General features: G+C 47.7%; 1 protein-coding gene across 9 annotated transcripts in view; it reads left to right on the forward strand.

Moving 5' to 3' along the window:
* The window catches only part of MTCL1 (microtubule crosslinking factor 1), a 119,793-nt gene that overhangs the window by 71,127 nt on the left and 23,691 nt on the right, over window positions 1-24,975 (forward strand). For 6 of the 9 annotated variants that reach the window (XR_014139845.1, XM_081802565.1, XM_081802566.1 and 3 more), the window contains 5 exons: window positions 3,561-4,907; window positions 6,027-6,158; window positions 13,832-13,924; window positions 16,347-16,577; window positions 17,775-17,972. Coding sequence is in view for 8 of the 9 variants with exons in the window: in XM_081802565.1 (XP_081658691.1) it covers window positions 3,561-4,907; window positions 6,027-6,158; window positions 13,832-13,924; window positions 16,347-16,577; window positions 17,775-17,972 (2,001 nt within the window). In the remaining variant the exon portion in view is untranslated. The remainder of the gene's footprint in view (window positions 1-3,560; window positions 4,908-6,026; window positions 6,159-13,831; window positions 13,925-16,346; window positions 16,578-17,774; window positions 17,973-24,975) is intronic. The other 3 variants (XM_081802569.1, XM_081802572.1, XM_081802571.1) reach the window with 1 other exon arrangement.

Consider the following 24,975-nt stretch of genomic DNA (forward strand, 5'->3'; position numbering starts at 1 on the left):
AGAATATATACCCAGAGCGATATATTTTTGCTGCTTGACAAGGCCTTTCCAGCTGCTGCTGGTGGTGGTGGTGGTCCCCTGTGTGTCCTCCTCTCCGTGCTGTGCTTGCCTTCTCTGCCTGTGACAGGACCCGTGTGGTGTGGAAAGTTGGGACCGTCTGCTTTCATACTGCATTCCCGGAGCTATCTGATGATCTCTTGAAACCAGAGCTTGATATCCTTCAGCTTAGGATTCAGCCCAGACCGCTCCTCTGGAATTTTGGCAGGGTTTTAGAAAGTGTGTGGTTACGAGATCAGATGGGGACCCAGCCTCCTGCTGCTCCAGCTGAGGCTGTGATTCCCCATCTTATGAGAAGGAGTGGCCCCCTGCCCCCAGAACAGGCTGAGCCTGGCTCCCTGGGCCTCCTCTCTCCCGCCCTGCCCCTCCCCTCCCCCGCTGGGCCCTGGCAGGCGCAGCGCCCAGCTCCAACCGCCTGGACCAGCGTGAGCAAGTCTGACCCTTTCGCTAAATTCACACACTCTCTTGGCTTAAAAGATTGTCTTTGGAAAACTGCTTTAACATTGGTGGCAGGTCTGGTGTCGTTCATGGGTGTTGAATAAAAACGATAGCATGCTTGAATTGCGTCAGAATTCCTGGTGTATGTGTAGTTTCTGTTTTTAAGGAACAAGAAGACTTTTTGGATACTTTATCAGTCCTCAGGTAATCTATGAATCAGACCCTCCTTAGGGTGTGTTGTAGAATCTTCTTTAACGGACTGGGGTCTAGCTAGGTTCAGGAAGAAGGAAGAGAACAGTTCTGGTTTTAGTCAGACTTGGGAGTGGTGGATGGGGGAGGGGGGTTGGAGGTTTAAAGTTTCTAGAAATCAAGGTGATGTGAGGGCTCTTTGGGATTGTCTACCCTGAGCACTTAGAGCTGAGCGTTTCAGAACCATTGGGTAAGGCCGGCGTTCTGCAGGCCACTCAGAGATCCTACCCCTTTTCTCAGTTTCTCAGTTCAACTTTTGTGGGGAGGACCCTCAGGGAAGATCACCTGAGACTCCCAGATCTTGGTCTGAGACCAAAACCTCCTGAGCTATGCAGGTAACGCTGCCCCTTCTCTGCGCATTTCCAGCCTATTCTCCCACTGACCAGGGCCTTAGGAGCTGCAGGTTTCTATGGAAGTGCGTGGGGTGGGGCATTGATCACAGCAGGTGGTCCTGCCCATTCCTGGGTCTGCCCAGGCTCCAGGTGGGCAGATGGGGGCGTTCCCTTTGGGCTGGCGACATTCTCTTCCACAAAATCAGCTGCTGTCCTCAGGCACAAAGGCGGATTCTGTGCTTCAGGGTGGAGACAGGATCATTTAGGTGATTTTGGACAAAGGACACACCGCTGGCTATGAAGTGGAATATTGGGGCTGAGGGCATGGGCTGTCTCCCATCCTAGGCTTTTCACTCCCAAATTAATCCATTTACAAAGTGTTGACAGTCTGTCTCCATTGGTATTTATGTTTGCTTATTTAAACTCCGTTCCTTCATGTGAACTGCAGAGCCCTCTCTGTATATTTGGATGCGTAGACTTCTTGCAGATCTATGTTTATCAAATAATTGAAAGGGTGCTTTTGATCTGTTCTTGAAAGTTTTAAGGAACTGGGGTCATTTATTTATTTATTTTTTAAGAGTTTTATTTATTTATTTGACAGAGAGAGACACAGTGAGAGAGGGAACACAAGCAGGGGGAGTGGGAGAGGGAGAAGCAGGCCTCCCACGGAGCAGGGAGCCCGATGCGGGGCTCGATCCCAGGACCCTGGGATCATGACCGGAGCCGAAGGCAGACGCTTAACGACTGAGCCACCCAGGCGCCCCGGAACTGGGGTCATTTAAAAGTAATGTGCCAGTTTCTGATACATAGTGGATTCTCAGTATTCACTGAAAGAATGAACGAATCAACAAACAAGTATGCTTTACCCTTAGTCTTAGGATTATATACATCTTTTATAGCCCCGTGGCACTGGCTCACAGTTGGCCTTAGATTTTTCCTTGAGTCTTCCCTGTCACATCATTTTTTTTTTTTTATATGGGTTTGGGGTGCAGGAGGAGAGATCGAGGCAGGGTAGAAGGAAGACAGTTGGGAGGCACCAAGGTGGGTATTTCTGTATCTTGTGACCCAATGGTGAGTGTGCAGCAAGACCATGGCAGAGAATGAGCCCTGTTCTCTGAGTGTGAAAGCTGCCTCTAACTCCCCTAGACCATTTGAACACAAACAATGACCTGAAAGTTCATTCTCCCCCAGTGGGCTGACTTGTTCGGAGACTGGTTTGATGCTTCTCCCTCCCTGGGGACTGATGGAGTATGGCTACCATGGACCATGTTGTTGAGTCTCTCTGGGGAATGGGGAACCCTTTGCCAAGTCTTTGTCCCCACAACAGCCTTTTGAAACTTGTGATAGGCAATCAGAGAGGAATGATTCATGAAATCGGTCATTTTTCCCATTCACCGAATGGGACTAATGAAACATTTGTGCAGGCCCACATCAGAGTTCATATAGTTCCCAGGCATTGAGATCTACCCTGGGAAGGCCCAGTCAGCTTTCCAAACGGTCCATAGCATGCCTCCAGGACCTCAGCCAAGCGGTGTGGCCTTATAGTAGCAGGGAGTCTGCTTTGGTGACTCTCCAGAGTCCTCTAGTGATTCCAGTGAGAACCTTTTCTCTGGTTCTGAAACCCCTAACTCTGGCCTTGGGTTTCTGAGTTTCATTTCCTGCTGTGTTACAGCAAGTAAGGGGGTGGAACAGAAGCAAAGACTCTGACGTTGCCCTTGCCTGGTGAAAGGTTGCGAGTAACCTGGGTGTTAGGTCTGCGGTAACAGTTCATCTTAACCGCAAGAGCGTGGTACTTACTCTACACCACAGCTTCCAAAGCCCCCTCCTGCCTGTTATCCCATGTCCTTGTCCTCGTGTCATCCTTGTGATACGCTGGGGGTGGGGAGACCAGAGGAGGAGTAGAGGTGATTGCCACGTCTCAGTGTCTCAGCAGATCAGTACAATGATCAGGGCCTCCCCATCCTGGCTTACCTGTGGGCTGCCGGCCACTTTAGGTGAGGGAGGTCCACAGTGGAGGAAGTGAGTGGCTGCAGGTAGAAGTAGCTACTGACGCCTGTCAGCTGTACCAGGCTTAGTGAGGGGTTCTGGCATCTCTCACTGGTGCTGGTGATTAGTCGGATTGGACCCACAAAGTAAGGAGGGACCGCCGCGTTGCTAACAGGCACTGGGTCTCATTTCATTCTGCGTCCTCTGCACTCATCATCTGTACCATGGATTCCATGTGCATGTTTTTCCCAAACAAATTGTTTGGTTTCTTTGGTTTCTGTGACAAAGCCACAGACCGTAGGCCTTTGCAGTGTCTGCCCCATGAAGGCCTGGGCTCATGTCGGCATTGTCTTGGCTCCTTTGACCTGGAACTCGACACACTGTTGTAAAGATCATGGTTTGTGTGTGTGTGTGTGTGTGTGTGTGTTGGGGGCGAGGTGCGAGGGAAATCACCACAAACACGAACATGTGGTATTTTTAAGTGTTCTCTCTTGGCAGGATGACAGTGCTGATTTGAAGTGCCAGCTTCAGTTTGCCAAAGAGGAAGGCTCCCTGATGCGTAAGAAGATGGCCAAGCTGGGGAGGGAGAAGGACGAGCTGGAACAGGAGCTCCAGAAGTACAAGGCCCTGTATGGAGACGTGGACAGCCCTCTCCCCACGGGGGAAGCGGGTGGGCCACCCAGCACGAGGGAGGCCGAGCTGAAGCTGCGGCTGAAGTTGGTGGAGGAAGAGGCCAACATCTTGGGCCGGAAGATCGTAGAGCTGGAGGTGGAGAACCGAGGCCTCAAAGCGGAGATGGAGGACCTGCGGGTCCAGTATGAGCGAGAGGGTACAGGCCGGGACCACATGGCAAGCATTCCTACCTCACCCTTTGGCGACTCCCTGGAGTCCTCGACGGAGCTCCGCCGGCACCTGCAATTCGTGGAGGAGGAAGCGGAGCTGCTCCGGAGGTCCATATCCGAGATCGAAGATCACAACCGGCAGCTGACGCATGAGCTGAGCAAGTTCAAGTTTGAGCCCCGGCCGGAGCCAGGGTGGCTGGCGGAGGGCATGGGCAAGGGCGCAGCCGGTGGGGCCCCTCTGCAGGAGGAGCTCAAGTCGGCGCGGCTGCAGATCAACGAGCTGAGTGGGAAGGTGCTGAAGCTGCAGTATGAGAACCGGGTGCTGCTGTCCAACGTGCAGCGCTATGACCTGGCTGCCCACCTGGGCCTGCGCGCCCCGAGCCCCCGGGACAGCGACGTGGACAGCGACCAGGGCAAGAAGGAGAGCGACGGGGAGGAAGGCCGCCAGCCCCAGCCCAAGCGGGAGGGCCCTATTGGCGGCGAGAGCGACTCAGAGGAGATGTTCGAGAAGACGTCGGGCTTTGACAGCGGAAAGCCATCGGAGGCAAGTGAGCTGTGTCCGGCCGAGCTCCTGCGGGTCAGGGAGGACACCGAGTGCTTGGCAAGCATAAAGCACGAGGCCGAGCAGCTTGAGCGGACCATGGAGCGCCTCATCACGGACACCGCCGGCTTCGGCGACAACATGGGGCTGCGAGGCAGTGGTGAGGCCTCACTGGGGCCTGACGTCCAGGGGGCAGGGGAGACGGGGGAGACGGGCGAGACAGGCAAGAAGGAGCCCCCGCTGCTGGGGACCATCAACTCGAGGATGAAGGTTTTTAGGAAGGAGCTGCAGGCCTTCCTGGAGCAGGTGAACAGGCTCGGGGACGGCCTGAGGGAGCGCCTGGAAGACCTCTCCCCCTTGCCCCACCTCACAGAGTCTTCCAGCTTTCTCTCCACTGTGACCTCCGTGTCCCGGGACTCCCCCGTCGGGACCCTGGGGAAGGAGCTGGTCCCGGACCTGCAGGTAAGGGGGCTCCTGGCTCTGCCTCCCTGCTCCGTTTTGCTCTTCCTCCTTCTTGCTGGCATTGCTGCACTTGAACTCATCCTGCTCACGGCTGCTTGGTTATGATTTCAAACCTGCATTGTACTAAAGCCTCAAGTGTCAACCAAATCCTTTCTATTGGTTGGGTTTCTGTTTTTTTTTTTTTTTTTTTAGTTTTCTTTTATTCTTGTTTTCTTTTTCCTTTTTCCTCTTTTTTTTTTTTTTTTTTTTTAACTGCGCCGCTGCTCTTGGTTTAGAGGCCCTCCCTCATGACACAAGGCTCACCCCAATGGCAGCAATAGGGATCGACGCAATCCATCCTTTTTCCTTTTTCCTTTTTTTTTGGTGTCTCAAATGACCAGCTATCTCGATGAAGAAGCAGAGGAGTTTAAAACAAAGTACAAACTCATTTCACAGTCAGGACACTTAGCAGACTGGCTCAGGAGCATGTGCATCCCTACCTGGGTTGATGGCCAGAGGGATGCAGTGCAGGTCCGAAAGGCCCTAGGCAGCCAGGCCCATCCGCTCCCACTGGAAGATGAGCCAGAGTGGGGAGAGGAGCCGGCCCGGGAGAAGGATGGCGCTGATGGAGAAAGTAGCTTCCCTCCCCAAGCCGAGGGTGAGGGCGGAGTGGAGTGGCCCTCCAAGGACTGCTTTCCTATGCATCGCCCTTGGGTGCATGACCCAGCTGCCGCCTGGATTATGGCTTTTGCTGCTCGACCACAAGCGAGGAAGGAGGAGCCTTGTTTCCGTATCCTTCATGGGTAGTGTGCTTGCGGTTGAGTCTTTGATTCACGCATCCCCATTGCATGCGCCTCATAACCAGTGTTCTGCCTTCTTCCCCACTCTGTTTCTCTTGTTTGCTTTTCAGATCTTTCAGCCATTGTTTTGCTCATCCTCATTTTGGTTCTGTTCTTGTCCCTCTCGTATGGCACTGTGTCTGTTCATGCTTTTCCTCGTCCGGTGGTGGTTTCCATCGTCTACCTTACATATTTTTGTTTTCTTCAGCACCTCCCCTCCCTGCCCCACCCCTCTTCTCCTTTGTTGTTTATTTAAAATTAAAAACAAAACAAATCCAAATCCCTCCCATGCACCTAACAGTCCAAACTGAGAGGTCAGCCGGAGTGGCAGCCGGGACAGGAGCGTGGGGATGAGCCGGAGCCGCTGCACCGCCGAGCCGACGGGGACGCTGGGAGCTGCCGGCTGGGAGGCCAGAGCTGCTTCAGTCTAGAGGTCAGCGACCACCTGGCCCCACCGGCCAGCAACCCCTGCCCTCCCAACCCTCCTTTGGCTGTGTGGCTGGCTGTGTGGTGTTTCCTACCTGGGTCCAGGGCCCTTAAGGGACATGGTGGGCAGGTATGGAACCAGGCGGGACTCCCCCGAAATCAGAGTCCATTGCATGCGACTGGAATGGGAGGGTCCGCACAGGGTGAATGCGGGCAACCGCCAGCTCCCCTTGTCAGACAAGCATCGTCCTGCCTGTGGACGCCTGGAAACACAGCAAGGCATAGGGGACTGATTCGTGAGTGTTACGTAGCTTTCTGTCAAACAGGAAAGAAAACAGGCATGAAAACCAAGCACTGTCTTTGCTGGGCTGGAGGAAACTGTCCTTCCCTGTGTCTCATGTGGCCTGTCCTGTAGTTTCCAGTGACAGGGCTCCAGCCAGTGGGCAGAATCAGGGCGTGGACTCCCAACCTGGGGGCTCGGCTGCAGCATTCTCTGTTGCCATAGCAACCTCTTGTCAACAAAGCTCCCAGCCCCCATAAAGGCTACCAGAGGGACTCCATCATATGAAACAGTTGTCAGCAGTCCTGTCGGTGAAAGCTCTTCCTGGCAAGTAATTCTACCCATGACAGAGACAGGTGTCACCAAGGAATGAATCCCTGGCTCTGATACTGCTGGTCAAGGCGGGTTATTGCAGGAGTAGGGCACCATGAAAAATTATTTTTTTTAAAGATTTTATTTACTCATTTGAGACACAGAGATACAGAGAGAGAGAGTGAGCATGAGCAGGGAGAGAGGCAGAGGGAGAGGGAGAAGCAGACTCCCCACTGAACAGGGAGCCCGATGTGGGGCTCGATCCCAGGACCCGGAGATCATGACCTGAGCCGAAGGTAGACGCTTAACCGACTGAGCCACCCAGGCGCCCCACACCATGAAAATTCTTAATTCATCAGTCCCAGTAGGGGTGTTACTGCTCAGCTTCAAGGGATCCTGGTGGCTCCCAGACAACAGGGGTGACAAAGACAAGGGACTCACTCCTGTAAGCACACTGAGCTCACTCAGCAAAAAAGTCAGGCATTTGACTAGGAAATGATGCTCACAGAGGCACTTGGGGTAGAGCCGCGCCTGCGCCTTTCCACTCAGCTTGTGGCCAGTGCCTTGATGAGCTGTGGGTCCCACGGTCCCAGGTGGGCACATGGGACTGCTGGCTCACCCAGACCCAAGGTCCCAGATCTCTAGTCTGGGCTCTTCCCTTGTCCTGTAGGAGAGTACGTCACATCTCTACCCTCATTGATTTGGGCACACAGTGACATGAAAACTGCCCTTGAAAAGCTTACATAAAAACAAGTGTGGGTTTAGGGATTGGTGTGTCTTAGATCTCTATGAAACTTCTACAGGAAGCCCCTGTAATCAGCCTGTGCTCCACACATGGGCTTCATCTGAGAATGCTGGTTGCTTTGGCAGTAGCAAACTCACAATTATGTACATTTCAAAAGAATTGAATGATTCGTCTCCAGGATGACACCCTCAGGAAGACAAAATTCCTAGTCTTCAGTGAACACTGCACCACTAGCTCTTTGTAGCAGGGACGCCATGCTGTGCTAGAATCCACTCTGGCAGGGGCATCCGGGGCCCCAGCTCTGTCCATGACCAGCTCTGTTTCTCAAGCAAGTCTCAGCCTCTGTTTTTGCATCTGTGAAATGGGAAGAAAAATACTGTCCTACCTGCCTCGTGTGATTATATGTGGATGATTCTCAGAGCTGAGGAGCTATTGGCTGAGAAAGCACCATGAACAGTGCTTAATGCTGTGTGAACGTAAAGTCTGACTGATAATAAAGAGGGAAGGGTGTCCTGCCATTGAAGATTGCCAAGTGGGAAGGGCTGTCACAGCTCCCCTAGTTGTGGGCCCAATTTCCTCTGCCCACTGTAGCCCTTTCTCATTTTTCCCTGGCTGTTTCCGGATCTACACAAGCACAGCTCTTGCTGAACATGGCAGCCCCGTTCTCTGGGAGAGCAGTTTGAGGCTAACCCCCGCTTCCTTCCCATATGTTCATCACTCAGGGCATGTCACACATCACCTTGTTTAGCTAAACGCTGATAAGATGTTGTTTAACACTGGGGCGTTGATAAGTTTCCCCGTTGCCTGACATACATGCGCATGGCCTCTCGTAGCTTCAGAAACCAGCAACTTTGGAGAGAGAAACCTCGTTCGTTGACTCAAACCGAGTGTTGTGGGAATATAAACCTCCACAAGAGGTAGATTAGCAGAGCTAGCTGGTGCCACGTGGCGACTTGGGATCACTGCACAATACAGCTCAGAAGGGAATGTCAGATCTTCAGGTGAATTCCTCCATTCTGTGAATGAGAAAATGGAGGTCTGAGAGTGAGGCAGCTTGCCAGTAAGCCCCTGGGGGTTTGGTGGGTGAGCTGGGTCTAGAATGGTCTCCCCAGGCCTGCTTCAGCCATCTCCCCACCCTGCCGTGAGGAGCACTGCTCGGAAGAGTGCCGTTCACTCGAGGTCACTCAGGTGACTGACTGCACACCAGCTCTCTTGCCATGCTCTGTTGCTTCCCTTAAACATCTGTTCAGTTTCCTTTAATTTTACGAAGTGAGAAAGTTAAAAAGCTCATGGTGAAAGGCAAGTCCCAGACAACATCATCTCCTAGAAGGGGGAGTAGTATTCACTGGGACTGAAACATCCTTTGTTCTGACTTCTTTATCCACTATGGCATTTCACACAGAAGACTCAATTATGTATGCAAACATGTTGTATTTTTAAATACTTTTTAAAAGACAAAATGTATTCTAGGACCACTTGGATAGCTCTGTAGTTTTTCTTTTTATGAGAGGAGCCCAACATAGATCCGTTGCAGAGTCGGGGTCTTAGAGGAGCTGCTGGGTCCCTGGGGTGGATGTCCCCTGCTGAGTTTGGTCTTCCAGTATTACACTGGGTTAAAGAATTGGACAATGGACAATGCTAGAGGCAGAACTCTTAAAGGCGTTTTAGTGAAAACATCCCCAGATCCATTGCCCACAACTTTCCAATGAGGCTATCATGGAAACGGTACACGGAGAGGAGCTCCCATCAGTGAGCAGGGCAGCCTGACCCAGAAGTTTCTCTCAATGGAGCCTCATGCACACAGCCCGACACCACAGAGCACCACCGTAACTGCAGAAAAGGTGAGCTCAGACACTTTCATCTAGAATGAGTCCAAGACTGAAGCCGGTGTACCTCGAGCAGTGTTCTTCCTTCCTCTTACATTGCCCTTGAAATTACTAATTGTGCAAGCCGATTACTACTGTACACATGTGAATTTCCTTTAGCTCTGCCCTTAGTTCCTTGGGATGGGGAGCTGATAGGACACCTAGTACCAACAGCTTAAAAGAGGAAAAAAAACTTTCTGTATTTAAGCTGAAGTTTTAACAAAGGATCAATTTCTCAAGTTCCATTTGTGAAATGCCTTCTCTGAAACCTATGTAGATTTTCATATTTGGGGTAAGAGGAGAGAAAGTGTATTCCTATTTTGGAAGATTTGGGTATTTGGACCAGATTAAACCACTACTCCTAGTACTAGCACCAGTAGCAGCAAGAACACCAAGAAGGAGAAAAGGAAAAACCACCTTCGAACAATTGTAACATTTCAGGAGATGACAGATCTGTGCAGCAGAAGGCCTGCTGCTTAGTACACACACTAATCTTAGGGAGGGAAGGGAATATCCACACAGCACTCTTAAAACAGTTATAGGCAGAACAAGCTGAAGTCAGAACGCACTAATACCCACTAACCCATTAATGGAAGCACACCAAGAAAAAAAAATTTTTTTTTCAGAAGGACAGGTATTTCTGGTGCCTATTCATCTCAGTAGATGTTAGCTAGATTTTCCTATCATGCACCAGATTTCTTCCCTGACTTTCCTCCCTGTGGCTCCTGACAAATCTGCTGAGAGATTCCGACTTGTTAAGAGAGAGCAGTGTATAGGATATGCAGCTGGGAATGTGCAGGGTGCCTTAAAAATAGTTCTGAACGAGAAGTGGCCAAGCTTGGGCCCTGGTCACATTTCAGATATAAATGAAACCAAGCCCATGCCCAGAGGGATTGAGTTTCTAGATCAGAAATCTCAAAGAGCTCTCTTCCCTAGCTCCTCCTTTGATCCCTTAATCAACAACACACATGAAGCATTTGGGACCCCTCATGCCACAGCTGTGAAATACCAGCCATGATAAAATGATGTGGGGTTTTATGCCAAGTATGTGTACACATGTGTTGACCTTCTCTACGGCTTTGGATGAAGCAGTAACAAAACTGGCCAGAACAAAATGGAACTTGCCAGAAAATGAAGTCCTGGGGATAGAGGTAGAAGAGAGTCCTAATATTTAAGGAGCATTGCTAATAGTGAGTATAACGAAAAGCATTCCTGTTTTTGCTTCGAGATAATGCAGGTAACTTCTTAAGTGTGGAGAGTGATCTATAAGCCACTTTCTGTGAAGAGGTCCAGGAAATTCGCATTGTAAATTGGTGTAGGACTCAACCACATGGGGAAAGCATGGGCGGTGGCGTTCAGAACACTGCCAGGGAAGGTGGTTGTGACGTCGAGCTTGATATGTCTCCTTGGCCTTGGGATCAAGTAAGGATGGTATTTGTTTCAATAGACTGCCTTACGTAGAGAGGTCAAGATGAATTTGTTTGATGTGCAATCAGAATCTTAGGTAAGTGGGCAAAGGATGGCTTTTAGAATCAACCCTTTGGGAATATGGTGATGAAGGGAAGTATCTATTTTCTAGAGGAGGTCTATGTGTCATGTGAACACTTGGCTCCAAATGTATGTGGTTGGATGCAGTTGTGTGGCCGTGGAATAATTCTGGACTGAAACTTTGACTGTAGCATGTTTGTATTTTGTTTTTTGTAACACTGGAGTGATGGCATCCCAGCTAGGAACACTTACTTGTCTGAGGGGTTTTAAGACTCCATTAGCAAAAATGGACAGTAAAGTAAAATGTGTAGCAGATGAAGAGGATCGCACAGTTTCTGTTGTTGACCCATCTCCACGGATGACAGGGAGCCACTGGAGGTAAATCAGGTGCCCCAGATGAACAACTTCATAGGACTTCAAGGGTCCTTTTCTGTGACCCTTCAAAGACGTGGTTCCAACAGAGGGACACATTTTTTAATCAAACAGTGCTGTGGTATGAGGCTCATATATTTGTTTAAAATAAATCAGCTTATGTACATTATTTATTAAGATTAAAACCAAACTAACTCCTTCGGTTTCATATATAGAAACTAAATTAATAGATCTTGGGTTTTCTTGAAAGATAGGCTTGATTAGGATGCCTTTTTCAACATCTCTGCATAGGGAGCCTCGGGCTAGTATCACATGTATCCAAATGTGGAGGATTTTTATATCTTAAATGTATAGACTAATGAGTAACTGAAAAAAGTAAAGCTGGGAAGAGAGTAGCCTGGGTCACCTAAAGACACTCCTGTGCAAAATACCTAAGCTGCCAGAAGGGACACCCCAGGAGGGCAGGGATTTGGGGCAGCTTTATGTACTTGTAAATCCCAAGTACAGTGCCAAGCACTATAGGTGCTCAGTAAGTACTTGTTGAATAAAGTGCTACATAAAATAGAAAATGTCTCTTAAATATGTAGCTGAATTTCCCTCAAAATTTAGGAAAATCTTCAGGGGTTGGAATTGATTTCAGAAGGGAACATCAGAACAGCAGTGTCTGTGGCTTTTAGGTAAGCAGATTAGGGGGAGAGTTGCCAGAATTGGGAACCCAGAGCCTTGGGCTTTAATAGCTGCATAGGCAGAGGACACAGAGCCTTGGGCCTAACACAGGCAGAGAGCAATGACCCAGGGCCCCCAAGGGCTGCACACTGTGTAAGCCTCAACTGGAGAGACATCTGCCTGCTGGTAGAGGGAAGCTTGTCTACCAGCATGAAGTCTCCCCCACATAACCATACTGGCAGCCAGCCTCACCAGGATCAGGCTTTGAACTGATGTCACCGGTGGCCTAGGAGTCCCCAAGGAAAGGAGAGCTGATGTTCTGTCGCTGGCTTCTGCAAACACAAACCCCATCTGTAGGCACATCCTAAACCCAGGTTACATACAGGATCACAGCTAACTCCCCAGTGAAGATGAGCTCACAATGCAAAACTGCAAACATACAAGCCAAAAATACGCACCTGGATCAAGAGTCAGCTGATGGCCGACGGCAGGGTTCAACTCCAAGAGAGGCCTTCAGATTCTAGAATATCAGATAGATATTCAAGATACAAAGTAGGTGTGTTCACAACTATGAAAGGCAGGCAAACAGGAGAAAAGATTAAATCATTACTGTAAAAGACCACACATACTAAAAAACAATAAAGTAGTTCTCTTAAAAATAAGAAATTAGTCATTGGCATAAATTTAATGTGGAGAGAAATGCCTCTTTTCAGAGAGAACCAGAAGCCTGGCCTAGTAGATATAAAAGTTATAGTAATCATATCTAGTAATGAGCAACTCAAAGAGGCATGAACGTCCTCAGTAGTTCTTGATTTCTTGAAAGAAGGATGAGCTTAAATCTCAAGCTTTCAAAAATGTTACCCAAAAGTTGGCGGATCCCCAGCATCTCTGATTTTCTGTCTCTATCCTTTTTCCTGTAAGCTCTCAGTCATCCCTTGTGCTAAAGGAAGAGATCTGCTTCCCCCCGCCCTGCATTTCCTGTTCTTGGAGCATGAATTTCAGTCCTGACAACCCAGGTCACATCCAGTTAGGACAAGCGAACAGTGTCCTCTGTGAGAAAGAACAGATTAGTTCATCAGAATGAACCAGTAGGATGACACCTATTTTAATTGCAGCAATCCACTCTAGTTCCCAGATTTATGAAGCCCCGTCTTCAAGTAGCATAAACAAGTGGGTAAAACGTCATGTTTCGATTTTAACGATGCCCGAGATTTTTAAATATAACCATTTCCCTTTCTTAAAAAATACACTTAAAACATAATAGCCCCTACTTCTCCATCATTGCCATTTGGACATAAAAGGCACAAAAGACAGGCTTTTACCAATAGGTAGACTTTACCAGTAAAGCGCATAAAAAAGGATTCCTTTAACTATTTTTAACCTAAAATGTAATAGAGCAGATCTTTGCGCAGTTCTTAGGCAACGTATGCAATTCAAAGGATGTTTCTGGTCCCTGAAGGCACCCCACCCCGCTTATCCCGAGTGCCCAGGGTAGGAGTGCCCAGAGGAAACAAAGGCACTCTCCATGGGGCAGGAAAATCTCCACTAAGCCTATGAGCAAATGAATGCTGCAACCTGGAATGAACTGGGGCAGTGAATCTCAGAGACCGACTCATGTGAGCTGGCCATGCCACCTCTGGCTCCCTGCTCTCAGCCTGGGTGGTGGGGACCGTGGTGTGGTGGTCCAAGTTCGGGTGACAGGCACCACTACGCACCTGTCTCCCAGGTGGTTGATGAGGGTGGCCGGGGTTGCCTAGCACAGACCACCCCGGAGCCCCGGGCAGGACCTCAGGGGAATTGCCACAGGACTCACTCCACTGCTGCAGCGCCAGTCCGTGCTGTGTCGCTCCATGTGTGTCCCTGGCTTGTGCAGATGTCTGTCCTGCGTCTTCCACTAAACCCCTTCCTTTATCCCACCGATCAGCTCAGGGCCCCCTGTTTTACCTGAACAGAGTGTACCGCTAGAGGAGCTGCAGGGTCAGCTTGCGCAGGCGACCAGACTGCATCAAGAGGAGACAGAGAAATTTACAAACACGATTCGGAAGGTAAATATGTAACCCGATTTCAGCACAACCAGGGCTCTGACCGCGGAGCCCCCTGGAGACAGATGACAGGATGTATTTGAAAGAGAGCTGTCTGTCCCACTCAGGCTCCTGGACTCCTAGGGAATCATCTAGTTGAGCTGCCCCTCGGACATGTCATAAAGAGAGCTGTCCATCTTTCTCCTCTAAAACATGCTTTTCACTATTTACATTGTGGTCTCGGGAAGTTCTTCCTAACGTCTAACCTACATTTTCCTGCAGCCGTAGCCAGCAAAGGAAAATCAAAGAGGGGCCTTCACGCACCTGGACAGGAAAGTGTGTCCATAACTTTTGTTGTCCCACGGATTTGTAAGCTTTCTCAATGTTAGGTAAATTATTTGATAGGAAATATCAACAACTCACCCTAAACGGTTGTCTTCAGAAAACTGCCGCTAATTGAGCTGCGTGCGGCCTTATTAACTCTTCCAGCTTATCTTAGAATAACCTGTTACTGGCTAATTACCCATTATCTGTTAAATCCTTTCCCAGAGTTGCTAGGAGAAGGGATTCACAGACACGGGCACTCATTTCCTAAATAATTTAACCTTTTTTTTTTTTCCTTCTGCACCAAAAATCATGTTTGAGAAAGGAGTTTATCCCTGGAGATGCTAATAGCAAAATAGCAGGGTCCCAGGTGTGTCTAGTACTTGGATTCAGGATAAAGGAGTATGTTGAAGACCAGGCTTTAGACCTTGTTTGGAGGGGGTGAGAGGTCATCCAGGCTTGTTTAGAGGGAACAAGGGTCGGTGTTCCCTAACGTATCCCTAACATTCCCTAACGTATCAGAGGGAAGAGGACCAACTCTGGGCCTTGGGATGTGCTTGGAGACATGGAACAGAAAGAAGGTGGCAACCAGGGCAGTGGGGAGGTCAGAGCCAGTCAGAAAGGAACATTTCCAGGAGGCCTCAGATGAGAGGACAAGAGAACATTCCCTCCCAGCGCGGCGCCTCCACCAACTAAGACTAGCATCTCTGGCATACCTGCCATGAGCTAGGCGCTCTGCACATCTTGAGTTAGCCGCCGAGGAAGCTGAAGCCTTCCCAGTCAGTCGATGGCTGACATAATACTGCAAGTAAATTGCAAACGCTGGATTTCCAGTATGGTAGGCTTCTCCCCCCCTCGCTCGTCCTGCTTTTGTGCCCACAGGGAAGAGAATCCGCGGGACTCCGACGACTGCCAACAAAGTGAATTAAATCACCACTATTTTGTGTTCTCTCAGCTTGAAGTGCCAAAAAGATCTGGTATTATGACAGTGGCTGCACAAGTCTCTGTGCAGACCCGGGATCTTCCCAGAGCTGCCTCTCACTCTTCACTGGCGCTAGCACAGCACATGTTGGTGTCGACCGCGGGCAGCCATAGTCCCATCCCCATGGTTTCTGAGCACCGATCGAGTACTTTAGGAAAATAAGACAAAACAAAACTCAGTGCCTTGGTGTTTGGCCAAGAGGGAGTGTTAAATCGGAAGAGGACAGCTGATAACTACAAGGCTGGCATTCAAACCCTTTTTTTCTTTTTCAGTCTTTGGAACAGAAAGCTTCCATTTAGCTTCTATTGATATTATTCTTGTGCCCTTATCTGTGCAATAAGATTTTATTCACACCACTTGGCTTAGTCATTATCGACATAATCACTGTTTATTGCTTGGAAGAGTGCCTGTACCCATGTTGAAAGCAGGAACTTAGCATAGAAATGGAAAACACTTCTTTTTCAGCAATGCTTTATTTCCCTAAGAGTTACTTGTGGCCAATAGGAATGGGGAGTCCTAAGTGTGGAAGTAGGTTTTCAGCTTGCTTTCCTGTTTGCTCCCCACCATATGCTGCGGCAGAGGACCTTGTGTCAGGGAGAATCCCTGCTCCCCCACCCCCACCCACCCAGCCACCTCGCTGTCCCACTCTCTGTGGGCCTCTCCATCAGCTTGCTGTCTCTTCTTTCTTCTGAGGGTTGTGCACACCAGAAGGCTCAGGAAGCCCAGGGGAAGAGTTACCACTTAACGCCCCCCCCCCCTTACAATTGCAGTGTGCCTTTTGCAAGCCCACAAACAGAGGGCAAAGGGAATCTGCACGGGAGCCAGCTGCAAGCCATCCATCTGAGAAACAATTTTCCTGAAGAAGTTTAGAGACCTCCAAAAACACCACGAGAGACTTGACAATGAGAATTGACGATAACATCTTGGTTTGAAATAGTGTTTACTTCGGAGTAAGAAAACCCTTGAGGTTTTCTAAATAGTACGCATCTCAAGGAGTTTCCTGAACTTTGGGGGCTTCTGTGTTTTCCGTGCCAGGTGCAACATGATCAAGATTGAATGACATTTTGCCAAGACTTGGTTTGGTTTGGGTGGCAAATTGGAATAGCTGCTGTCACACTCTTGTCTCTCTCTCCATTCAAGATGGAGGAGGAGCACCTCTATGCCTTGAGATGGAAAGAACTAGAAATGCACAGCCTGGCTTTGCAGAACACCCTCCATGAGCGAACTTGGAGCGACGAGAGGAATCTGATGCAGCAGGAGCTCCGGTCCTTGAAGCAGAACGTTTTCCTTTTCTACGTCAAACTCAGGTGGCTGCTAAAGCACTGGCGGCAGGGGAAGCAGATGGAGGAGGAAGGCGAGGATTTCACTGAGGTACCTCCCCCACCCCACCCTCCACAGAGAGTTCATTTTCTTTGTGTCTGTTTTGTTCTTGACCCCCAGGCACTGCTGTCCCTCTATGCCCTACACACAAAGTCACATTCTGTTATTTCAGATGGTTTTTATCAAGCCCAATCCAGGCACGGGAAATGCAACAGGTTGTCCAGTTATATTAGACCAAGAATTCTGTGCTGTCCCGTGGCCTCGTTTTCAGAGTCCTTGTCTCTAACTCCACTCTGCGGCAAAGTTGTGCGGCCATTTCTTCCCCTGCTGACCTCTGAATTCATGCACGTTGTCACCCTGAGGTCCTGTGCATCTCTCGTCCCGCCTTGCTGGTTTGTCAGACCTAGCTCTGAAACTTTCTCTCTCCTTTCCATTTCAGTTTTTGTTCCTAGATGCTAGAGCCCGTTCTGCCCCTGCAGTTTGATAAGGGTCCCTGCTAGGCTCCAGATGGGTCAGGGTTTTGCCGCTTCTGAAATGTGCGTATGCTTCCCCCTTATGCCTCCATTCCCAGATTCATCACAGAACCAGAGCAGAGTCATCTGCTTTCTGATTGATTCTGATTGATTCAGTCCAGCTCTGCAGGCTCCTTCAGGCCTTGCCTTCTGGCCACTGCTGCTGGGTGTGTGCTGGGCATCCACACCCCTGGCTCCTTTGTCAGCTGCTTCAAGGCATCATAAATGTTGGTTTCCTTTTAGCTCCCAAAGACTTCTCATCTGCTTTTCACTGTATGTAATTTTAAGTCATCCTCTGAAGGGGAAGATACTCTTTCTTGAGGGAGGAAATAAAGCCTTCCAAAATTAATTCAACCTGCTTCCAAATAGCCTTGACATAGAAAACCATCATTAAGCAAAGCCTAGAAGTGGTTGTAAAGTTTCCTTCTCCTCTAGCTTATAAAACCATAACCATAATCAATAATAATTAATAAATCATAAAATTTTTCATTATCAAAATAACTTAAAACAGTAAAATTTCTAATCTTTTCTGACCAATTGGGTACCCACGGTGTGGTGTTTAAATGAAGAAGGTGGCCAGTGAGTGAAATGGGCTAAATGAGGATATTCGGGAAAGGGCTGAGAAGTCAAGACTTGATAAGCCATAAAGGGGAGAATTACCCTCAAACAATAAAAACCAGGCTGCACAGCAAAGGATTTGGGTGGAGCTGTGATCATTGTCTCCTGCTGTTTTCAGAGGGAGCATCCAGAGACCCTCCCCAGGCTGGGTGAGCTTGGAGTTCAGGGGGACCCGAAGGGGGATGGCCCAGACCGAGATGACAATGGTCCAGGTTGTGGCTTTTCAATGGGAGAGCATTCTCCACACTCCCCTGTGCAGATTGGTGACCACGGATCAAGGCTGCAGCCTGCGCACGGGGGACAGCTCCACAAGCAGGTGGGTGCCGAGGTCCCAGCCCCTCATTCTACCCACATCTGGGAGAGGATAGTCCTAGTCTATGTCTGTGTCATCTTATTTTATATGCTGGTGTTTCAGGGAGCAGAAAACTCTGACTGCCTATGGTTGCCTGTCGCTGTGTTTGTGCTAGAAATCATATCATTAAGACTTTATTTCATTGTCAGCCCATTGGGTCATTTGGCTTCCACGTATAAATAAGGGGCATAGTAGGATCAGATCAATGGGAGGGGCCAGCAAACGTACCTGAGAAGGAGGGGGGTGAAATGTAGAGTGGTGTGTGGAGGGATCTGTGGCTTTAGAAAGGTTGACCATTCTTCCATGAAAGAGACATTACCGAGTGCAGTGCCCTCCTCATGGCCAGAGAAAGAAGGGACAGGGCTTTTTTGTTGACAGCTAAATGGGCATCGGCAACATCACGAACCTGGCAACATAATGTGTAAGGAGGAAAGAAAACGTATTTTTTTTAAATCCTAAATATGTATGAAGTGTCTTAGGTTCTTTTTGGGCCACTTGAAATAAAAATATTTGATGACACTTAAAAAATTAAAAGCATATATAGAGATGGGATTTCAGTGTGTAATATGAAAAAATTATTAATGTTGCCAAATGCCACATTTATTAATTATTAAGCAGGCAGCCCCTGCTTAATAAACCAGAAGATACTATTGATGCCACCCAGATTTTTTGCGCTTCTCTACAGAACAGCAGCTGTGGTGGGTTTGGAGTGCTGAGAGCCTAGGAGGTACCCAGTGTTAAAGCTTTCTTGCTCCCAGACTTCCTGGTCTGAGGCTTATCCAATCCTAAGTTGCTTCTTTGAGGGTTCTGCAGGGCAGAGCCTGGGGCCCTAAGACCCTTGGCTCTGGGGTGAGGGGCAGGACCAGGGGGACCCGAAGTGCACAGTCACCCCGGGTGGAGCTGTGGCCCCCCGACCGCAGGCATTTCTGGGCACTCCCTGTGTGCTGGACTCCACAGCTGCAGTTCCTCCCTCAGCCCAGAGCCGCAGAGGGTGGAGTGGGAGAGGGCTGTCATCAGATCTTTGGCTCGGATCCAAATGAGAAAAGTCGTAATGTCTGAGCCCAGGCCTAGGGGATGTGTGTCTTTTCCCCCTGTCTGCTTTCTCTTCGTAGACAAATCAGATTTTCACAACTAAAGAGCTGTTTCTCTGCATGCCCATCTGCCCTTCATTTCCCCTGAATAATATGGCTCAAGAACGATGTTATGCTTTCAAATGAATGTTTAATTACACTTCTTAGGAAGTTTGTCATTATGCCAGTGTCCCTGGGGAGATTTTAGCACATGGAATGAGTTTTCCAGCAGTTTATCTAGTTAGAAAATAAAATGCTACTTTGCAAATAATCCTCGAAAACCTACCACTTTTATTATTTTTCAGAGATGTTGTCAGTCCGTTTTATAAAGTATCTGTGATTAACTCAAATAGCATCCGCTGACTGCCACTTAGCCCTAAACCTGTTGTGTCTCAGGTCACGTGCGGTGTTTCCCACCCGTGTGTCCAGATGCTTAGCAAAAGGGAAAAAATGTAACACATCTGGTTTTCTAAACAGTTCTTATGGGAAATGTTACCCTGGGGGTGGAAAATAATGTAAAGTCACTCAGCTGGAACCTCACACTCAGTGTATTTTAACATCATCTCTCTGCCTCCTCCTTCCAAAGCTGATGTTTCTGCTAGTCCCCTCGGAAGTGAAGGTGGGAGCCGTGAGTTTCCACTTTGTACAGTGTGTGGTAGGGGCACCCGGGGGGCCTGCAGGACAGGGCGCCGACGGGCCGAATCTGGGCAGCCTTTCACGGCCCCATCTGTCTGTAGGAGTTAAGTGCACAATGCCACCCATCCGAGGACAGAAGATTAATGCGATCTACTGTACGACAGCTGGTTGCCTGGGAGTGAACATTCTCAGCTACCAGATTTGCCTGCCCTCTCGTGGCGTGGGTATTAGCTAGGCAGTCTGCAAGAGCAGGAACACGTATCCCAGAGAGCCGCACCCTTTTCAACAACTCTGAGAACCTGCCAAGGTGATAAGCAGAATGGGCAACGTGGCCTACCTCCTGTCCCAAGGCTAAATTTGCCAGTGACACAATTTCCCAGGCCTTGCTCTCTTCACTTTGTGTCATAGTGAACATTCTCACAGTTGAACACAGTAGATGTCAAAATGTATCATTGTCCAAAGAGGTAAAAAAAAAAAAAAAATGTATGTGTATCAAGTCAACCTTGAGAATAGTTCATAAAAAGTTACCAGGTTGGAAAATGTTTGGCTGTGTGAATGGTCCCCGTTGACTGATTTTTAGTTCCAGGACTAGTGATCTAGTGGCAGCGACCTGGTTGTCCTCGAGAACAGAAAGCACTTTCCATTTGCCCGGCCTTTTGGAAGAACTGGAAAATATGCAAGAGCTTATTGTATCACTCTCACTGAGCTCCAGCATGCTGGCCACAATGTTAAGCTTTTGAGACCTAAGGCTACCCCTGCATTTTATGCTTACTGGTAGTTCCCAAAATCAAGATTTTTAATGCAAGGTGACTAACAGTGCCAGCATTATGGCCCTGTGGTTCCACTAGCTAATTGTCTGTGAATTGGATTAATTTATTCGAAGAGAAGTTACTTTTTCATCCAGGGATGGGACATAATACTCTTTATTAAAGCATCTAAGTGTAAGTGTATAGAACCTAATTTGGGGCGCCTGGGTGGCTCAGTCGTTAAGTGTCTTCAGCTCGGGTCATGGTCCTGGGGTCCTGGGATCGAGCCCCGCATCGGGCTCCCTACTCAGCGGGAAGCCTGCTTCTCCCTCTCCCACTCCCCCTGCTTGTATTCCCTCTCTCGCTGTGTCTCTCTGTCAAATAAAATCTTTAAAAAAATAAAATAAAATAAAATTCAGAGCAAGAGCTAATGAAATTATGTTTCATGTTAGTCTTCAACTACAGCTGGTCACTAAAGAGTCTCCCTCAGGACCCAGTTTTAGGACCGAGTAGAATCTATTCCCCTGGACCTTTGTCACTCACTAGTCCAGGACTCATCTGGGGCTTAGGGCCTTCAGAAGCCACCCTCAGTAGAAGTCAGCCTCTCTCCTGTAGACAGAGTGCCTTTGGCTCCCTGGGCCTCCCAGACATCAACTCACGTTGGTGCCCACCTTTCTGCTTTGCCCAAGATGCAGAAACTTCCAGAAAGAGCACCTCTGCCAGACAAGGCCTGTGTGTCAGAAACTGTGATCTGCTCTTCCTTTTTTTTTTTTAAATAAGGAAGCTCTCCTCTTGAGCCTGGATCACTTCTACCTTCTATTTTGTATGTACCGTGATTCATTTTTCAGATTCTGCAACTTTATAACCTCACCTAGGAGACATGCAACTCTTTCTAGAAGGAACCAGACCAGAGCTTATGATTATGAAACCTTTTATATTGGCTGTGTGTGAAGAGGCACAAGTACTAGAGGATACTCAGGAAAGGACTCTTTCAGCCCCTGCCCCACCTCCCAGTGTCAGCCACGGTCAGCAGTAAACCCTAAACCTCTGCTCATAAATGATTTCTTTCCATCTGGCCACTTGATTTTCATCACACCTGCCCTGGTTTCCTTGAAGCCTTTGGCTGATAACCCACATTATAACTTACTAAATATATGTCCCGCACTTCTTTCACAAGCCCACATTTATGCTTGGGAAGCTTTCTGAAAATTACAGTGACCTGCCCCGAGAAGCCCTCATGGCCTGGATCACCTGGCATGTTCCCAGCCAAAGGACAGATGATTTTTGTACATAAATGAATCTCTCATCTCTGTAACCCTCCACCAGGGATTTTCATGGCCAGTCTTCAGTGACTCATTCTATCTGTGGGAGGATAGTAGTTTTAGAAAAGAATCTTAAAATTAATCTGAATGGAACAATGAAAGTAAGAATGGCTTATTTATTAAAATGTTGCTGGATGTGTAAATGTATCCTTTCAGTCTGATCTCACAGTAAAGGACTTGTCTTGGAACTCTTGCTGGTAGAGGAGTTACTTTCTTGAATAGGATGTGAGGTCCCCCTCTTTGTAAGTATGAAATAGGAACTCTGCCTGTGTTGGGGGTTGGGGGCAGCTACCATGGCGTTCTGGAACTCCCTGCCTATGTCTGCTAGCCTAGATGAATAGGAAGTAGAGACCATCTGGCATTCTGTGGGTCAGCCCATAGCAGCGGGTCAGTATATCTGTCCCAACTTTAGATTAAACCCATCTCCAAAATTAATGGCTCTGAGACAAAGTGGTTGACGGTAGTTTAGCTCCTTCACAGAATTATGAAACACATTATCTTAGAAATCTTAGGCAAGAATGATTTTATCAAATAGCTGGCATTGCATCACAAATATCTTGGTGTGTTCTCTTTCCCAGAAACTTCCTTTTTTACTTTCTACTAGTAATATTTATTGTGTATTTGGGTAGCAGTCTTATTGGCTGAAGCCCAGCCTTGAACCTGTTATAAAGTTTACCACTTTATAGCACAGTCAAGCTCCTGATCCCAATTTTGGGATTATTGTAAGCCTTGCCCAAGAGAGATGAACATGGAAGGGCTGAAAAGGAAGTGGTGGGGCCATTTTATCCTGCCTCTTTGCAAGAAAACCAACCAGCTGATCTTGGAGAGGTTGAAAAAATTGGTCTTTTTAATTAAAATCGACCTATACTTAACATCTATAAACTAAAAGGTTGCATAATTGGGCCCCTGGCACAGAAGTTTCAGAAAGTTCTGTATCCAAGAAGACTTTCACCCAAAGACCTCTAAATGGCCCAGAGAATCTTGATTCCATTCTTAACTTAATTAGGGTCCTCTTTTTACCCCAAACATTGCCCAGCAAGGGCCCCCACAGGGAGGAAACATAAGACAAGTAACTTTTTAGGCATTCTTTTAGGATGGCTCACTAGTAGTATTTCTGTTGATCTGGGGGATGGAATTTGTTTCCAGAGATGAGGTGGCTTCTCTTAGGCAAAATTTAAAACAAACAAACAAACAAACAAACCTGGGTAGAGGATAATGTCAAATTTAGATATGTTGGCTGGGTTTGTCCAGCCTTGGGGGGGACAGACCCGGAGTGCAGTCCGTGCTCTGCACTTCCTAGCAGGGAGAGCCTGCTCCAGTTCCTCCTCTGTCACACGGTGGGGCATGATGGTATGCACCCAAGATTGATGTGAGATGCCAATGAGATCCTGCAGGTGGGCGATCGGCATACCTGACCTAGCACGCCCTCTGTCAGAGACAATTCGTATTACTTTTCATTACTGGGTTTTTTGTACCTGAAGAAGTTTAGAAACATCCTGCGCATCTGGGTCTTCAGAAGTTTTTATTTGGACATCAGTTCTCGGTGTTGTACACCAATGGCAGAGAGCTAGGCTGACTTCTTGCCATGTCACATGCTGCTCCTGGGTGATTATCATAACAAGTACCAATAACATCCATTCCGTGGACTCTCTTGCTCCCTTTGGCCACCTTCATGCCAGAGCAATTTTTGAACTTATTCCGTGATGATCAATATTATACTTGTATAATAGCACATTATGATGATTACGCTGACCCAAATGTGCATGAAAACGTTAAGGCTTAATTTTATTTAATCTGATATTTGCTAATGCCAGAAAGTACTTATTTCCAGAGGAACCAGAATTTCAGTCTGCAGAAGGACTGTTCTGTGAATTCCTGCTTCCGAGGACCACAAATTCTGGTCCTAATGTTATCAGAACCAATTTGTGTGGGGTTAAGAACCCCACAGGCTGACAATATTCACAAAGTGGGGTTTGTAGGGAAGTATCGATTATATACAAGAATTGATTACATGGTTTTCTGCTTTTTCTTCACTGAGAATTTGATGACTACTCAGAGACTAGATCAAAATCAGTCTCATTACTTTATGCTTTAAATACTTTGACTTAAAAAGTAGTGATTTTTAAGTTTAAAATCCAAAGATGAAAATAGCATATGAATCTATTTAAAATATAGTTTTTTTCAAATAAATTCTGTACTCAAAAGATGTATATTTCTGAAAAGATTATTGCAATACTTCTTCTCACCTGCACTTATATAAATTTTAAATACTTTTGGTGTAGAGTTGAAAGAAACTGTTCTGCATTTATTACAGTTGTACACATATCCTGAGCACCTCTTTGAGTGTAGTGGTAATTTACTTATATTTTTGGTTGGAAGGAACATGTAGCATTTTTAGAAGGCTCTCTAGCTGCTGAATCTTTCAAACGTTAACTGGATTGTACTCTTACTGGCTTTAGTCTCAGAGCTATTAAAGTAAAAATTGGTAGTCAAGGGGAGAAAAACCAAAGAGCTATAAATGTTAACAAATAGGTTTTTCTACCCCATCGAAAGTCTACCGCATCTAATATTAGAACTCCAGACAATTTACAGGGAAAACTGGGGTGTTTTCAATAATAAATCTGCTCATATTGAGGAGTTTCTCTTTTCTAATTCAACTTTATTTAAATCCAACCATATAGATAGCCAAAGTATCTTAAATTCTTCCCAAATGTGGCTGTCCATTTTCATCTCTGCGCATGTGTGTTTAGGGGATTAACGAGATGGTTTTAGAAGCATGACAGACTCTCCACGTGGTAGAGGAGAGCTGGGGGCACTGTCCTGCTGCCCTTGGCACGAGAAGCTTATCAAGCGGGAGGGCAGTCTCTCTGAGAGTAAGGGGCTCTGTGTCCCCAAAGTCGAGACAGTCTGACTCCAGCAGGACTGAGAGAGCTTTGATTCTACCTGCCTCGTAAATGCGCCAAACAAGATGGCCCTGAGACCAGTCTGGGAGCTCGTGATGCACTTTTAGTGTTTTCTGTTGGAGCTCGTGGAGCTTTTATTATCCAGGTATCATAATTGATTCAGTATTTAATTCACTTGGACAGGCCTTTCTGATATAATGCCCATGCTGAAACGTACAAAGATAGCAGTCATGGTTTTGAAATGTGCTTTCAAAGAGCAGGATGAGTTTTAGAAAATAAAATATCTTTTA

The sequence above is a fragment of the Leptonychotes weddellii genome, chromosome 13 (genome assembly GCF_054177405.1).
Source record: "Leptonychotes weddellii isolate Sample4059 chromosome 13, ASM5417740v2, whole genome shotgun sequence".
In the NCBI taxonomy this organism is placed as follows: domain Eukaryota; kingdom Metazoa; phylum Chordata; class Mammalia; order Carnivora; family Phocidae; genus Leptonychotes; species Leptonychotes weddellii.